General features: G+C 61.9%; 5 protein-coding genes and 1 pseudogene across 5 annotated transcripts; all 6 read right to left on the bottom strand.

Moving 5' to 3' along the window:
• Positions 1-389: 389 nt before the first annotated feature.
• Positions 390-2,464, bottom strand: ACA1_199700 (RFX DNAbinding domain containing protein; the record flags this gene model as incomplete). Its single annotated transcript, XM_004341730.1, has 4 exons — positions 390-1,538; positions 1,770-1,899; positions 2,137-2,259; positions 2,409-2,464. 4 exons carry the CDS (start codon positions 2,462-2,464, stop codon positions 390-392), a joined length of 1,458 nt encoding a protein of 485 aa, XP_004341778.1.
• A 1,226-nt stretch (positions 2,465-3,690) lies between these two features.
• On the bottom strand, positions 3,691-4,527 carry ACA1_199690 (annotated as a pseudogene).
• A 2,211-nt stretch (positions 4,528-6,738) lies between these two features.
• ACA1_199680 (FYVE zinc finger domain containing protein) lies at positions 6,739-11,506 on the bottom strand (the record flags this gene model as incomplete). The annotated part of the gene is given in 22 exon segments (XM_004341729.1): positions 6,739-6,778; positions 6,902-6,984; positions 7,067-7,114; positions 7,213-7,306; positions 7,445-7,575; positions 7,720-7,845; positions 7,949-8,040; positions 8,262-8,336; positions 8,555-8,622; positions 8,738-8,796; positions 9,022-9,143; positions 9,178-9,334; positions 9,530-9,607; positions 9,625-9,729; positions 9,778-9,848; positions 10,018-10,072; positions 10,208-10,276; positions 10,416-10,541; positions 10,695-10,817; positions 10,958-11,058; positions 11,166-11,228; positions 11,467-11,506. 22 exon segments carry the CDS (start codon positions 11,504-11,506, stop codon positions 6,739-6,741), a joined length of 1,926 nt encoding a protein of 641 aa, XP_004341777.1.
• Positions 11,507-11,586: 80 nt separating this feature from the next.
• On the bottom strand, positions 11,587-12,504 carry ACA1_199670 (uncharacterized protein; the record flags this gene model as incomplete). Its single annotated transcript, XM_004341728.1, has 4 exons — positions 11,587-11,768; positions 11,981-12,014; positions 12,247-12,378; positions 12,499-12,504. 4 exons carry the CDS (start codon positions 12,502-12,504, stop codon positions 11,587-11,589), a joined length of 354 nt encoding a protein of 117 aa, XP_004341776.1.
• A 354-nt stretch (positions 12,505-12,858) lies between these two features.
• Positions 12,859-14,069, bottom strand: ACA1_199660 (uncharacterized protein; the record flags this gene model as incomplete). The annotated part of the gene is made up of 3 exons (XM_004341727.1): positions 12,859-13,929; positions 13,951-14,020; positions 14,065-14,069. 3 exons carry the CDS (start codon positions 14,067-14,069, stop codon positions 12,859-12,861), a joined length of 1,146 nt encoding a protein of 381 aa, XP_004341775.1.
• A 350-nt stretch (positions 14,070-14,419) lies between these two features.
• Positions 14,420-14,860, bottom strand: ACA1_199650 (uncharacterized protein; the record flags this gene model as incomplete). Its single annotated transcript, XM_004341726.1, has 2 exons — positions 14,420-14,570; positions 14,814-14,860. The coding sequence occupies 2 exons, from the start codon at positions 14,858-14,860 to the stop codon at positions 14,420-14,422; spliced, it is 198 nt and encodes a 65-aa protein (XP_004341774.1).
• Positions 14,861-15,921: the final 1,061 nt, after the last annotated feature.

Below are 15,921 nucleotides of genomic sequence, written 5' to 3'. Positions count from 1 at the left end.
TAGATAGATGGCCCTGAGGAAGGACTGGTTGCCTCATAAAAGCGGTGCGGCCTCGCCCTTGAATTTGTTTGTTTGTTTGTGTTGCCCTTGCGCCGGCAGAAGCTGGGGTCGTTCTTGGCTTCTCTTTTGTTTTTTTTGTATTTCTTTATTTCTTTTTCTTTTTTGTGTGTAACGGTCAAGTTTGGCGCATTGACGGAACAATAAATAAATAAATAAATCACACTCTGTGGGGTGCTGGCCCGCCCTGTAGATCAGGGAGGGGGTGAGGGTGCTGCTGCTGCCTGCGGTCAGGGACCAGCGGCAGTAACAATAATAATAATAAATAATGGGTGCGTGGTGGAGGTGAGTGGCAACGGCGGCGGCGAGCAGTGATATGATCACCACTGGCCTCACCACTGGCCTGCCACTCGGCCGCCTGGCCCTTGTGCCCGCGCGGACTCGCGGCGGTGGCTGTGTGTCTCGTCAGTTTCGTCGCGGCGGCCACGGCCGTCGTCATCATCGTCATCGTCGTCGACGACGACGTTGGTCGAGTCGGCACTGCGAGGCGCCGAGGGGCCGCCGTGCGTGCCGATGGGCGGCAGGAAGGGTCGCTCGCGGACCCACTGGGCAAGCACGCTCGCTTCCTTGGCCGTCACGAGGTGAGCTGCCGCCGCCGCCGCCGCCGCCGCTGCAGACGAAGGCCCGGCCGGGTGATGGGAGGGCGCGTAGGCATTCACGTGGCCACCACCGCCGCCGGAGAAGGCCGGCGGCCCCGCGGCAGGGGCGCCGCCGCCGCCGCCGCCGCTATAGTAGCAGTGGAGGCAGTGGTGGCAATAGGGGCACGTTGGCGGGTAGGCAAAGGCCGCCGGCCCGAATGCGCCGTGGCCATGGCCTGGCGGCGCGTAGGCACCACCACCACCACCCGGGTGGTGGTGGTGGCCGCTGCCCGGCGACGAAGGTGGGGACGAGCTGACGACATAGTGGGCCGAGCTCGAGGGGAAACCCGCGGTGGCGGCCTTGCCCGCTTGGTGGTGGTGGTGGGCCGACGGGTGTGCCAGGTGAGCGTAGGAGGAGCCCGCTGGTGGCGAAGCACCCGTGGACATGGAGAGCGAGGAGGAGAGGAAGCGAGAGCCCAGCGCGCCGGCAGCCGATGACGAAGACGACGACGACGGTGGGGGCAGGCTCGGCGAGCCGCTCGCCGGCGATTCGGATCCGGTCGCGCCGTCCGGGTCGCTGGCCCCGGAGTGGAGCGAGGAGGTCGCCGCCGCCCGGAAGCGTGGGTCCCCGTGGAGGGCGGCATCTCCGGGGGAGAGGAGGCCCGTGCGCGTTGGCCGAGCGTAGGAGGAGGAGGAGGACGGATGCCCGCCGCCGTCAGCCGCCAGCAGGGCCGCCGCGGCCGCCACGGGGTGGAGCGGAGCGGCGGCGTAGTGGTGTGGCGCGCGCGCAACGTCGAGTCCGGCGGCGAGAGGCGCAAACATTTCGGCGTACTTCTCCCGCATGAGCCGGTAGAGGGCCTCCTCCTCCGGCACCCCGCAGTTCTCCACCGCGCGGCTCGCCTCCTGCACACCACGCCACACGCCACACGCCACACGCCACACGCCACACGCCACACGCCACACGCCACACGCCACACGCCACACGCCACACGCCACACGCCACACGCCACACGCCACACGCCACACGACCCAGTCAGCGAGCGAGCGAGATGTTGGGCGGGGCTCCCCAGACGTATCCGGCGGGCCTCCAGCTGTGTGGGTGCGGGTGCAGCAGATAGGTAGGTAGGTAGGTACCTCGACCAGGCGCTGCTGCTTGAGCTTGTCGTGGTTGATGCGCTTCAGGTGGGTGTAGTGCTGGAGCGAGTTGCCCCGGGGTCCCTTGCGGTTGTACTGCACGCCGGGAAAGGCACGCTTCACCAGCTTACTGCACGCCGCGGCACACACACAACAACAAGGAGGCACGCACGCACGCACGCACATGGTAACAACATTTGCCGTGGAAAGGGAAAGGGAATATAAACGGGTGGGCATGGAAGCCAGCAACACACAACACATCGAGACAACTCGGTCAGCCCTCTCCCACCTCCGCAGCTGTGGCGCGTTGCGAGTAGGCGTGGTGCGGTGCGGTGCGGTGCGGTGCGTGGTGTATCGCCAGTGGTACCCGAAGTAGGTGGCGTTGATGGAGGGCTCGATGCCCCGCTCCGAGCACATGTCGGAGTAGTGCTGGTAGACGGCGTTCTTGGAGGTGGAGCCGCTCTTGCCCACCTTGTAGTTCTCCCGCAACCTTTGTGGCGCCAACCCCCCCCCGCACGGTGGAGTTAGCATTTTGTTGTCGACATACCCGGACAGAGGCAGGGGGGGCGAGCAGCAGCAGCAGGGCCGACGGATAGTGGCGGTTGGTCGGGGGGGGGGGAAGTATAGCGTGGTTTGTACCAGGCCACCACTTGCAGCATGTGCTTCTTGCGCTGGAGGTGGTCCGTCGACGCCATAGGAAGGGCTTCTTCTTCTTTATCGCGATTGGTGGTGGCGGCGGCGGCGGCGGCTGTGTAGAGGGTGTGGAGTCGAAGCTGGCGACCTCGGTCCGAGCACGACAGCGGCGTAGTAGTAGTAGTACGTAGGTACGACAGCCGACGAAATGCAGAAGGAGGAGGAGGAGGCCGGGCAGAGTCAGAACGCGGACCTCGTGTGGGCGTCGGCTACAACCAACCAGCCGGCACCATTCGCTCGGAGTCGTCCGGGGCGTTGCTTCGCTGCGCTGTGTCGCTGCAGCGCTCGTTGTTGCTTCCACCGTCGCCCTTCGTCAATAGGTGTCGTTTAGCACGCCCGAGTGCCGTTGGTCGCCAGTGTCGACCCCGCAATACCGGAGTCCCCCACGTGGCCCCATTATGGAGTTCGTGTGCCGCCTTGGTCGCGCCGGAGCACGCGGGTTGCTGCCACCGGAGCGTGTGTGCTTGGTGTAAGAAAAAGATGATTATCTTCTGTGTGTATTTACTATTGGCTGGCCACTACTACCACTACTACCAGCAGCTGTACGGGAGCTCGTTGATGGTGCTGGCGCTGTGGTGGGCGGTGGGCTCGGAGTGGGCCAAGTTCCACCCGCTCCACGCCAAGGGCCGCGGCGGCTGGAAGGGCGACACCTCCACCTCGTCGTCGTCGTCGTCGACCTGGTGCTGGTGGCGATGGTGGTGCTGGTGCTGATGCTGATGGCGCTGGTCTACCGAGGCCCACCACGTCGACATCGTCGGGGAACAGGCGCGGTGTGGCGGCACCGCCGCCACCACCGAACGTGGCGAAGACGAAGGAGGGACCACCCCGAAGGAAACGGCCTCCCCGCGGCTGCTGTTCGAGTTGGCGCAGCACCGGCACCCCGCAGGTGCGGCGGCCTCGGCCATCACCCCCACGTACGACTCCTGCTGCTGCTGCTGCTGCTGCTGGTGTGTGTACTGCTGGGCCGCTGTGGCGGTGGGGAGTGGCAGAGGGAAGCTCGCCCCGAGGGGAACGTGGCGGAGCTGCTGCTGGTGCTGGTGCTGGTGGTGCTGGTGGTGCTGGTGGTGCTGCGGGACGTGGTGGTGAGCGGAGGAGGGGGGCGAGGAGGGCGGGGAGGGGGACCGGCTGGAGGTGCGTCCGATGGCCTCCATATCCCCCGGTGGCCACGCCGGCGTCAGCAGGGTGCCCGCGGCATGGAGGAGGCTGCCCCCAACAGCGTCGGCTGCTGCTACGGCGGCGGCGTGCTGGTGGCGCGGCGCGTGGAAGGTTGGTGTCGCCTGTTGGTGGTGGTGGTGGTGGTGGTGGTGGTGGTAATGCCGTGGCGGCGGCGGCGGCAGCTCATGGCGGTGGTGGTGATAGAGAGGAGGCGGCGTGGTGGTGGTTGCAGCGTGGGTGGGCGGGGACGGTTCGAAGAGCAGCGGAAGGGCGGCGGCTGCGTGCTTGACCCGCTTGAGGCGCTTGTAGTGGTGCTCCGAACGGCCCCGCGGTCCCTTCCTGTGGGCGGGGAAATGCGTGGCATGTGGGAATAAGAACGGGGCCACGGGAGGACCAAGGCGTTGCCGTGTGACCTTGCGCACAGGGGACAACTCATGAGCTCTCCATAATTTGCCACCGGTGGTGCAACAACAACAGGGGGTTATATCCCATGCACGTGTATGGGATCTCGTACGACGAACAACGCCCGGCCATTGGAGGTGGTGCGTGTGAGAGGGGCCGTACCTGTTGTACTGGATGCCTTCTTGACGAGCTTGCCAAAGTAGGTCTGGTTGATGTCAGTCTCGAGGCCTCGCCCGCGGCACTCGTCCAGGTAGTGCCGGTAGACGCTGTTCTTGCTGATCGACCCACTCTTGCCGAACCGGTAGTTGTCCCGCAGCCTGCCGCACACACACGGCACACAGGCGAGGGTGAGCCAACATCGGCGGTGGAAAGGGGAAGTGGCCACTTGAGGGCTGGGGAGGAGGACCCACCAGGCAACGACGAGGGAGGTGTTGCATCGACGGCTCAGGTCGCCCTCGCGGTAGTTGGTGTCCTCCAGGTCGGAACCGGCGGCCGCCATCCCGAGCATCGTCGTCGTCGCTCTACTCTCCTCCGCGCTTTATAAGACGGTGCGGCCAACCGGGGAGAAGAGACGAAGATAAGAGAAGAAAGCAGGTGCTTGCTTGCTTGCTTGCTCGCTTGCTCGGGGGTGCGTTTGTTGGGTAGGTCAGGCTGAAGTTGTGGCGCGTGGGTGGTGGTAAAAAAAGTGTCCTTGGGTGGTGGTTCGTCGTGGAGTTGTAGGCGTGGGGAGGAGGCTCGGGTGAAGGAGGGGTGAACAGCTGTAGCCCCTTGGGCGGGTGCTGGTGGGGTCGTGTGCTGGTACGAAAGAACGAAGAAGAACGAAGCCGCCTATTATGAGGGTAGTCGTTCGTTGGGGAGGGGGACAACAACCTTCGTTCCTGCGGGGCAGCTGCCCAAAGTGCGACGCGGAGTGCCAGTTCGCAGACCGCACGCCATTGGTTGTTGCCTGTATCCTGGCAAGCCCCAGGGCTACATGAGCTGTGGGCGTGAGTTCGCCAGGTCAATCGGACGCCAGCTTTCGTGCGCCTACGCCGGGTTTTTCAGAGCCAGCTCCAGCCGTTGGGGCAACAGGGCACGTGGCGGCAAAAGGAGACCTCACGGATCTGGGTTAAGGCCCGCCCCACCAGTACCACCAATGCATAAATACATAACCAACTCATGAACGCCACTGCCACCCGTGGTAGGTAGCACAAAAGTGTGGACAGAGAGTCATGCTCAGACACCAAAAGAGCTGCACATGCCACACTTTGCAGAGTGGAGGGGGGAGAAACAGATAAGGTGAGGGCACAAGCACAGGTGAAGGAGACACAGAAGGAGAAACAGATAAGGTTGATCACAACACTTGCAAGAGGGCCTCTCACACCATCCATAACAACAGTGGCATCATTGTTGTTGAGAAGCTACACCTGCCTCAAGGAGCCACAGGAAAGGAGGTCAAGGCCATTCAGCTCCTTAGGCAGGCCAACAAATTACTGTCATGGATCACTGCCACATGTGTAAGGCCAACTCTACTTGTTCAGGAGTTTGACCTGGGATGATGGTGTGAAACTCTTTACAAGCTCTGCTTTGAACTGGTTGAACTTGAACATCACATCTTTGCCAGTGGTGTGCAGCCAGGTGGCAGCCCCCTCAAGCACTGCAGATGGCTGCACAATCAGTGTACATTGATTCCAGGCAGATGCATCTGGATCATCTGCAACCTTCCCCTTCCAAAAGCACTTGATCCCTTACTGCCCTTCAGGGGTGTGATCTCTTGTTGCAGACCAAGGATAGATGACACCATCTTCACCATCACCACCCTCATCTCCAACTGAAAACCTTCCTCCACCAATCCTCCCCCCCCTGCTTGAACCCATAACTGATCCTGAAGAGATGTCCATCATTGCCATATGTGATGAGCCTGAGCTGGTTGTAGGTTCATGTCACTGTGAGATGAGCTATGCATCAAACAAGAGGGAAAAGGCCTCTATTTAAAAAAGCTGTCTGGGGTTTTACCCCTCACTCAAACTCTGGTTGTTGACAAAACCAAAAACTGTCACAGTTGCATTCTTCCACAGTTGTAGCATTGGGTACTAGGAATTGTGGGATACTGTTTTTTTGATTTTCTTTGCCCAAAGTGTGGGTGTGGAGTGCAATCAGTGGGGCTACAATTCTCAAGCTGTTGATGGGGGGCAGGGACAACTTGGTTGTTGGTGAGGGGGAGGAGGAGGAGGGCCTGTGATAGCCACTGTTTCCACTGCCAGCAAGCCCCCACTGGCAGCAACTGCAAGTGTGGAAACTGTTGTATCATCAGGAACCAATCATTAGGGAACCCCAGCCCCCTTGGTTGGGCCACTCCATACCTGGCTTCCTGGAGCTTGTACCTGATCCACTGAGCAAGAGCCGCCTGGTGTTGAAGATGGCCCCTACCTACCTCTTTTGCCTCTTGCCTCTGGCCTGCCCTCCTCCTTCTCCCCTGCAGCCTCGTCTCCACCATGTGCCACTTCTCTCCCTGAACATGACTAGATCACAAAACCACATGCAAGTGCAGGAAGTTGACTGTCCACAGGGTGAATCTTCCTGTTCTACATTATCCTACTTCCTGGTCTGGAAATGGCAAAATTCTTCCTCCTCCTCGGTACACGTGGTGAGAGGGGGGTGCACAGCGGTGGTGGGGGGGGGAGAAGGGGAAAGGACAGAACTGGCCCTGCTGGGTGCACCCGGCCGGCGGCGCCCCTTGTCAAACCTTGCGCACATACGTGGAAGGTACGAACCCAATTCTGTCACCGGTTAGGAGGGTGAGGTGGCTGTGTTTCGAGGTGATTGGCAGATGGATGCCTGCGCTGTGACGCACACGCACATGCACACACACATACGCACGCGAGACGAAGAAGGCCGTGTACCTGCCATCAAAGGCCTTGGCCTCGAACCAGCCATCCATCTCTTCTTCCACGACCCAGAGGCGCTCGCCCACCTTCAAGCTCAACTGTCATTGACAGTCGTAGTAATAAGAAGAAAAGGAAAGGTGAGACTCCCACCAGTAGGAGGAGCGGCGCTTTGCGTCATACCTCTCTTTCGCTTTCGGCTTTGAAGTCGTAGAGGGCCAGATACTCCACCTGCTGGATTGCGCAACGTACCGAGTGAGTGACGGTCAACTCGTTCCCCGCGCGCGCGCACGTCGCAGGGAGAAGTTGCTAGAGAGCGGACTACGTACGCCTCTGGGCGAGGTCTTCTGATCGGGCGTCGTCGTTGTCGCTGTCGTTGTCGCAGCTGGCCTGGAGGCACCCTCCGCATCCTTCTTCTCTTCCCTGGGGCCGGCGAGGCTATTGTAGCAATAGTCGCACACACGCACCGGACTGCACGTTGCGCGGTTTACATGCGTATATCCATCAGGCAAGAAGCTAAACACGGCGGCGGCGGGGAGAGGGGGAGGGAGGAACCCTCACCTCTTATCTACATTGAGGAGAAGGAGCTTCTTCCGCGAGCAATCGCCGCAGATGACCTTGCCGCAGGATCGGCAGTGATGTCTTCGCTTGGTGAGCGTGAAGCCGGAGGCACAAAGCATGCACGACGCCACCTGACGACGACAGCGCGTTGCGTTGGGGAGAAGCCATGTGTCGTTTGCGCCTCGAGGCGCGCGCAACACACACACACACACACACAACACACAACCACATGTGGTCGGCGTGCCTTCGCCGCAAGGAGCAGAGCGCACGCGTACCTCGTCGTCGGGAATCCAGACGGGTGCCTCGGTGATGGCGTAGGCGGCGTCGTTTTTGCTGGTGGCGAGGGTGGCACGCTTTGTCTGCCATGCCTTGATCGCATTCCTGAGGGTGCTGACCCACTCCTGCCACCAGAAGCACCATGCACCGCAGAGGGGCACCCCCGCATGAGCGCACGCGCGATGATCACCGCAACGCGTTGGGTCGAGGAGCAGGCGTGCGTGGTACCTCCTTGAGTTCGGGGGAAGCCGCGTAGAGCACAAACGACTTGTTGGGCGACACGATCTGGAACGCGTTCTTGAGCGACTTGTGCGCCGTCTCTGCAGACCCGGAGTCCACCCACCCACCCACCCACCCACCCACCCACCCACCGATTAATCAATCAGCCGCCAACGCCGTAGTCGCCACTGACCCACGCGCACGCATCGGGTGTCTCCCATCCCACGGATACCCAACACCAAAGGAGGCGAATGCGTGAAACCGCAGCAGCAGCAGCAGCAGCAGCAGCGGAAGGGGTAGGAGGGGTAGTCGCGGTTGTTACCTTTGTCGGGAACGTCGTCCACCCGGAGCGATTCAAGGTGGAACATTTTGTGGAACTGGAGCTTCCTCGTGAGGCCTATATTACCACCACCCCCCCCCGCGGCCACGCACCACCATCATTGGGGGGAGGGGGTGAGCGCACAGCGCCACGCCGCAACCGCAACCGCAACCGCAACCCTCAATCCGTCGGCGATGCAGGACAAGTGTACTACTTGTCGCCGCGCGACCCCCGGGGGGGCCTCCTATCTTCGGGCAGAATGGGGCGCGCGCGTGCGTGCGGGGGGGGGGTCGTACCGATAGAAAAGTCAGAGGCGTAGAGCAGAATGTCGTTGAACAGCACCACCCACCGCAGCACGTGCTTGCTGTTACCCAGTCGACAGCGCAGGTGATGTGAGCCCACACGACCCACGACCCACCGCCAACTCACCCGAGCCAGAGTGGAGGGAGGGCGAGCAGGCGAGCAGGCGATGGACGTACCTGCGGCAGATCTTGGTAAGGGCGCCCTCCTTCACAAACACCCGGTGGGGCTCCACCAGCTGGTCGTCGTCGTCGTGGTTTGGTTGGCATCACCGCCCATCCGCCCATCCGTCCGCCCCACGCGCCACCGCCCCCCAGTGATCAATCGCACCATGAGTGAGAACAACAACCAACAACAACCAACAACAACGATGACGGGTGATGTGGCGCTGTTTTGGATCCGTGGTTATGCGGTCGTGTGGGGATGGCGTTGGTAAGGGAGGAGGAGGAGGAGGAAGGCGTACGGTGGGCACGGTGGGTCCCCACACGGGGTTGTCCATGAAGGAGCGGGAGATCTCGAGCAGCTTGAGGCGGTTCTCGGCTTCCCTGATGGATTCGTTGATCTTGTGGTTGACCTCCTTCACCTCTGCGGAGCGGAGGTCACCACAACCACGGCCGACCCCCCAACCCAAACTCAGCTCCCCACACTCCAGCAGCAGCAGCAGAAAGAAGCAAAAGGTAGAGGGCGAAAGGGGGTCGAGAGGTGAACGTGCCGTCGTAGGCCTTGCTCAAGTTGTTGTAATCGGGATGGGAGGGGTCCGTGCTCTTCACCAGATCCTGTGCAACGCCGATTGGCCGGCATGCACCACCCACCAGCCACCAGCCACCAGCCACCACCACGCAGCACGCAACATGCATGAGTGCCCTGCCCTGCCCTCTCTCCCTCTCTCCCTCTCTCTCTCTCTCCCTCTCCGTCGGTGTGTACCACCCAGCACCGGAGGAGGGGGGAGGAGGAGGAGGTCCAAGGTGCACCTTGATGAACAGCTCGTAGCGGGGAATCCGCTGGATCGGGAGGATGAGATACGCACGCAACCCGCCTCCCTGCTGCACCTGCACAACCACGGCACCAACACGTCATCATCATCATCATCATCATCATCATCATCATCATCCGACCCCCGCGACTCGAACTCCCACACTTCCAAACACCACCAGCCGCCACCCAGCAGCAGCTGCCGCCGCCGCCGCCGCCGGGATGGGGAGGGGGAAGGGGTACGCACATCAGAGAGCTTCTCCCAGCTCTTTACAAACTCGCAGTAGGCCGGCTTGGTCTCCACAGTCATGAGCAGCTCTGGCGGACACGACACGACACGACACGACACGACACAAGAGGATGGGAGGGGGGGAGAGGGAGAGGGAGAAGACAATGAAAAACGCTTGCAAGCAAATGAGGAGAGGAAGAGACGGATGGAGTGTGTGTGTGTGTGTGTGTCGTGCGTGTGCGTGTGCGTGCGTCCCACCTTGAGCCTTCTCATTCATGCGGGCGTAGACGATGTAGGACTTCAGGTAGGGCACCTAGCGTCACGCATGCAGGGGGGAACAGAGGCAAGGGAGAATAAGGAGATCAGCAAAATAACGCCCCCCCCCCGGTGAGGTGGAGGTAGCGGGGCGGGGCGGGGCGGGGCGGGGCGGGGCGGGCGGCGGCGGTACGAATTTGCACAGCACGTCGCCGATGAGGGTGGTCTTGTCGTTCCACGTTTTCATTCGTTCCTCCAGGTCCTGCGCCCACGCGGGTTGCACGATGTCGGGGGAAGCCGGTGAGCACCCCCCCCCCGTTAAAGGGAGGGAGAGAGAGAGAGAGAGAGAGAGAGAAGAGCAGTGGAAAGGGGAAATGGCGGGACCAGGGCGGGGTACGTACCTGGAGGAGGATCTGGTTGAGGTTGAGAATCTCGACGATGTTGGAGAAGATGACGTTGATCTCCCCCTCGGTGATGACCCCCTCCGATCTGCTCGTCGAATCCTTGCGCCGGGGCATCATGCGCATGCCTGTGCCGCCCGTGTGCCCCGTCAGTCGCGTTGGGCCGACCGCCCGCCGCTCTCTCTCTCTCTCTCTCTCTCTTCTCTTCTCTTCTCTCTTCTCTCCCCTCTGCTCGTCTCCTCCATGGGCTCTGGATGGGAGGGGCGGGGCGGGGCGCACTTTGCAGCTTATTATTCGTATTTTTGCCGCCGGTCGCTGCCGCATCGGCTTCGGGTGGCGGCGCGCTCTCGTGGTCGGACTCGTCGACCTTCTCTTGCCCTCCAATAGCGGTCGAAGGAAGGTCTGTATGAGAGAAGAAGAGAGCGAGAGAGAGAGAGAGAGAGGTCAGGACTCGCGATCCGCCGTGCGATCCATCCATGGGTGGAGGGGTGGCTGGTGGCTGGTGGTGGTGGCTGGTGGATGCCGAGGGGACTGGGACGTACGTCGACAATGACGCCCAGGTTGCGCACGTAGTACCGCTCCGACTCCAGGATTTCGTGGGCGATGTGGTCCCTCCGCGACATGTCGGGGCGTGGAGCCGCCGCTGTGCACCGCCGCACACAAGAAGCGATGACGCCCGCGCGCGTTGAGAAGAGGGCTAAACCCCAAGACGGGAGGGGAGAGGGGCTGCGATGAGGGAGGAGGACGCACTGGCCATGCGGATGGCAGGCGTGTCGTGCGTGTTCAGGACCTGCATCGTCGGCACTTCGGCCGCTGCGACGGAACGAAAGCAACACCCGTTAGCGTGCCAGGGCCAGGCGAGATTTCTCAATGGATGATGATGATGATGATGATGAATCCCTGTGTCTAGTCTCTATGCCTATTTGCGTGTGCGGTGGTGCGTGTGCATGTAATGCGGGTGTGGCAGGGCGCGCATCGCAGCAGTACTTACCGCCGCTGCTTGATGGTGACGACGACGACGGAGGCCGGAGAGGTCTGGTGGGTAAGGAACCGGAGCCCAACGTGCTCGGCGACTTGGGCGGCGATCCCATCTGGCCAGTGATGAAGATGACGACGATGATGATGATGATGGGAACACCGCCAACAGCCAACAGCCAAAGGCCCGGGTTGTTTAGTGTGCGCCCACAACGCGGTGGTGCCAAGGCGAAACGAGGCGGGGCAGCACCTTGGGGCCGGGAGGCACGGGCCGGCTGTGGGCGGAAAGGATGCCCGACCCGGTCAGCCCGCCGCTGCCGCCGGGTCCGTTTCCAACGACGACGTTGTGGGGGCTGATGCCGGCATTATTGCTGCGATCTGCTACACGACGAGCACGACGAGCGCGGGCGGAAAAGGGAAGGAGGAGGAGGAGGAGGAGGAGGGAACACCACGAGGTGAGTACATTGCCCGCGTGCATGCGTGCGTGCGCGCCCGAGTGTGGTCCTCCGCGGCAAGTGGAGATGAGGAGGAGTCTGCGGCAGGCAGGCAGGCAGGCACGCAGGCAGGCACGCAGGCACGCAGGCACGCACCACCACCACCACCAGGGGCCATGCGCGGGGAGCGCTAAACGCGTGACAGTCCATTGCCATGCGGATGGGAGAAGAGAGAGAGAGAGAGAGAGAGGAGAGAAACAGGCGGGTAGGCCGCGGTTAGCAGCAGCAGCAGCAGCATCGGAAGAGGGGTGCGGTGTGTGTACGGAGGGGGTCGGAGGCTGGCCAGGGGGGCGGGGGAGGGGCGGATGGGTCCCGTGGGAGTGGGTCGGCACGGGCGAGCCCCCGCTCGCGGTGGAAGGCACCCGAGGCGACGAGTTCCCGCCGCCGCCAGCAGGTGCAGGCGGGGCGTGGTCGTGCTGGCAGTTGCGGCAGTAGCGGGGCTTGAACGGGTTCTTGAGGAACTCCCGGCACTCGCACACAACACAAGGACCAGCCTGCGGCTCCCCGCCCCCACGCATTGTCAGGAAAATATAGAAAAATATATTTAAAAAAAAATGAAACCCGGCAATGCCAGGCGATGGGGTAGGGGGGGGGGGAGGTCTGGCTGCACGCACCTCCATTCTATGCTTGTCGCGAAGTTGTCCAAGGGCGAGATGCGGCCAAGAGCAAGGTTTCTTTTTTCTGTGCCCCAATAAATTGCGATATTTAATTAAATGAATCCGAAAAAGCCTTGGTACGCTGGGGGGGCAGAGAAAGAAACTCTTCCTTTTCTTTATTCATTGTGTAGAGAGGGAAACGAAGAAGAAGACGAGGAGAGAAGTGGGTGGTTCGGTTGACCGCGTGTTCTCCCACCAGCGGGGGGGGGGGCGACAAAATTGGGGGAGGTGGGCTGGCAGGGGGGAACACTGTCGGAGGGGACACGAGGTGGAGGAGGAGGTGGTGGTGAATGGGGCCGAAGGGTCTCGTGGGTCTCGTCAGGGGGCGTGCCGGAGGGCGGGCGGGGAGTAGTTGCTGTCCTCGCGCTGCTGCGCCGTCTGTTCCCGCCGCTCGTCGGCATCGGAGGGGAGGCCGCCGGGATGCCCGCCGGCAGACGATCTGTACAGGTGCGTGCTGCCTGCGTTGTTGGCGAAGGCGTGGGGTGGCGGCGGCGGCGCCAGCAGAGGAGGAAGCGATGTGTAGGGAATGTCCACCGAACCGTGCAGCAGCGGCGACTGCTGCTGATGCTGATGCTGATGCGGGTGGTGGTGGTGAAGGTGGTGGTGGTGGGATTGCGGGTGCTGCTGGTGGTAGCTGCCGCGGGGAGAGGATGTCGGAGAAGAGGAGGTGGGAAGGTGGCCCGAGCCGCCAGCTGTGGCGCCGGCTGCGAGGTAGTAGAGAGGATGCTGCTGCTGTGGCGGCGGCGGCGGCTGGTGGGGGTGGTGCGCGTAGGGCGAGGGGAGGCCCCGGTGGTGGTGGTGGTGGGCGGGTCCCGCGTCCCACGGCGCCGATGGGTCGCGGTCGAAGGGGAGGCCGCCGGCTGAGCTCAGGTTGGGGGGCAGGGGCGGGGCCATGCCCGAATAGTAGGGCGGCGGATAGCCGCCGGCCTGGGCGGCGTAGGCCGACGACGACGAGGGCGACGTGGGCTGCGGCGGGCCGCCCAGGAGGCGTGGGAAGAAGGAGGGTGCGATCGTGGCCGACGATGACGAGGACGGGAGTGGTGGCGAGGCGCGCGAAGAGGGCAACGGCGACGAGGAGGAGGAGGGGTGGGCCAGCGGCTTGAGGCAGGCCAGGAAGTTGACGTCCGGGTCGTCGTGGCCGCCGTAGGCAGCAGCGCGGGCTCCTGGTGGAGGTGGAAGATCGGCGCCGGATGGGCGGCCGCGCTGATTGAGCTCCTCCTCGCGCTCGACCTCGAGGGCCGAGGCGTACATGGCCGAGAGGGAGGGCACGTAGGCGCCCTCGCGGTTCATCTTGAACATGCCGAACATGCGCGGACCCATCTCCTCCTTCTCCTTCTCCAGGTTGATCGAGTGGTAGTAGTTGTACTCCTGCTGCAGCTCGGTGGGCACCTGCTGCAGCTGCCGATCGACGCTCTTCTTGCTCGGATCGATCCGCTTCAGGTGGGTGTAGTGCTGCTTGGTGCCTCCGCGTGGACCCTTCCTAATAGCCACGCCCCCGTTGGTCCAACCCCCCTTGTAAGACACCACATTCCTCTTCCAGCCTTCTTTTCTTTCTTTTTGACCTTTGTTTTGTTTTTTGGTCTTTTTTTTTTTGATTTTTCTCCTTCCGCCCTTTAGACGTGGTGGTGGTGTGCGACGAACAATGCCACTTGGCGTGGTTTGGCGGCCAATGGCGGAGAGTGGAGAATGTCAAGGTGCAAAAAGGGAAGAGGTGCGCACCTGTTGTACTTGACGTCGGGGAAGGCACGCTTGACGAGCTTCCTATTGGGATGTAGTACAGATACGAATATTGGCAACAGACCCAAGGGCAAGCACGCAACGACACACTAAGGAGGGGGTGCCCCCTTCTTGAATGAGGTTGGGTGAGGGAGCGAAATGATCACAGCTCGGGCTCGAGCTTGCCATACCCGAAGTAGGTCGCCGATATGGAGGGCTCGATGCCCTTCTCCTGGCACATGTCCAGGTAGTGCTGGTAGACGGCGTTCTTGGACGTTGAGCCGCTCTTGCCCATCTTGTAGTTTTCTCGCAACCTTGGTTGACCCAGAGAGCAAAAAGAGAGAAGGCAGCGAGACCGGAGGAGCGCACGGGACGACAGGACAAGCAGAGAGCGCGAGAGTGAAAGGAGAGCAAGCAAGAAGAAGAGGTGAGAGAGAGAGAGAGAGGCGAGAGTGCGTTAGTGCAGGGAGCTCCTCCGCAACTCCCCCCGAGGTGCCCACGCCCCCTCGGCAGAAGTGCGGTTGCAAGGAGGAGGCGCCCGAAGGTATAGAGGGTACCAAAAGATGATATCGAGGGCCGTCAGCTTTTTTTGTATGACGTCCATGGCCGGCAGTGTGCGCCCCGGCACACAAACAACGTGTATCGTCTAATACGCGGAGCTGAAGCTGTCTGGTCGGGCAGAGGAGCAACCGCAGTGTGAGGGGGAGGACTTTGAGCGGAGCGGACTGAGCTGAGGTGGTTGGGGTGGTTGTACTGCTGGCGTGCTGGGGAGGGTGAGAGGCTTTAGGCGTAAGGTAACGGGGGCAGCACAGTCCGCTGGGTGTACGCAGCGGCAGGGGTGGGGGGCGGTGGGTGGGCTGGAAAACTTGAATTAACTCCCCCGAGAAGCACCCACACGCGACGTCTGGCCACCCACCCGTGCTTCCACAAAACAAAACCCATAAAAAGGATGAGATTAGCCGTTATGGCTAATTGAGATTTTATCTCCCTCGTGGCTTCTTTCTCGGCGATTGGGCAGAGCTCTAGCACGCAACCATTGGTTCAGTCCTGAGCCACGTGGCGACTTTTGAGCAGAAAGCACCAGCAAACTCTTGGGCTAAGATCGAGCTGGTCGCCCGCCACTTGGCGGCCGCCTTTGGCTCATTCTGTGGTCAGCGTTACGTGTGCCCCTATCTAGCTGCACGAATGCTGCGCTGTGAGCGATGGCGATGCTCCACATTCCTACACAATTAACATTTCTCGCATACCTGAGCGCTACTCGGCAACCGACAGGAGTTTTATCGCAGGGTAATATAGGGTTGGATCCCGAGTGTATTGCCACCTACCCGACTGGTGGAGCTAGTTGGAAAGCAACAACCTCACTTTAGGTAGCGGCCCTATCCCGAACAACGCGGTAGCGTTCTCTGGAGTTTCAAGGAGGGGCCGCACCGACCTCTTCGGGTGCTGTTTCTGCGCACGTGGCCAACTCCCAATCGCTGCGGTTGGTCGAGCGGTATGTCCGTACGGAACGGACCTTGAAGCGGTCTAGATAATCACCCGATCTTTAAAATACCGCGGCGTCTCGCAAGACCCCGCACACATTCGCGCGGTGCTCAGCAGTTCATCCAACGCCCCCTGCACGGAAGTCACGCCTCTGCGCACTAGCGCACAGCCCCCCCCCCGTTC

The sequence above is a fragment of the Acanthamoeba castellanii genome, assembly GCF_000313135.1.
Source record: "Acanthamoeba castellanii str. Neff unplaced genomic scaffold scf7180000084753, whole genome shotgun sequence".
Classification (NCBI taxonomy): domain Eukaryota; phylum Discosea; order Longamoebia; family Acanthamoebidae; genus Acanthamoeba; species Acanthamoeba castellanii.
The sequence above is the reverse complement of the archived record's forward strand: the minus strand, read 5'-3'. Positions and strand labels throughout refer to the sequence as shown.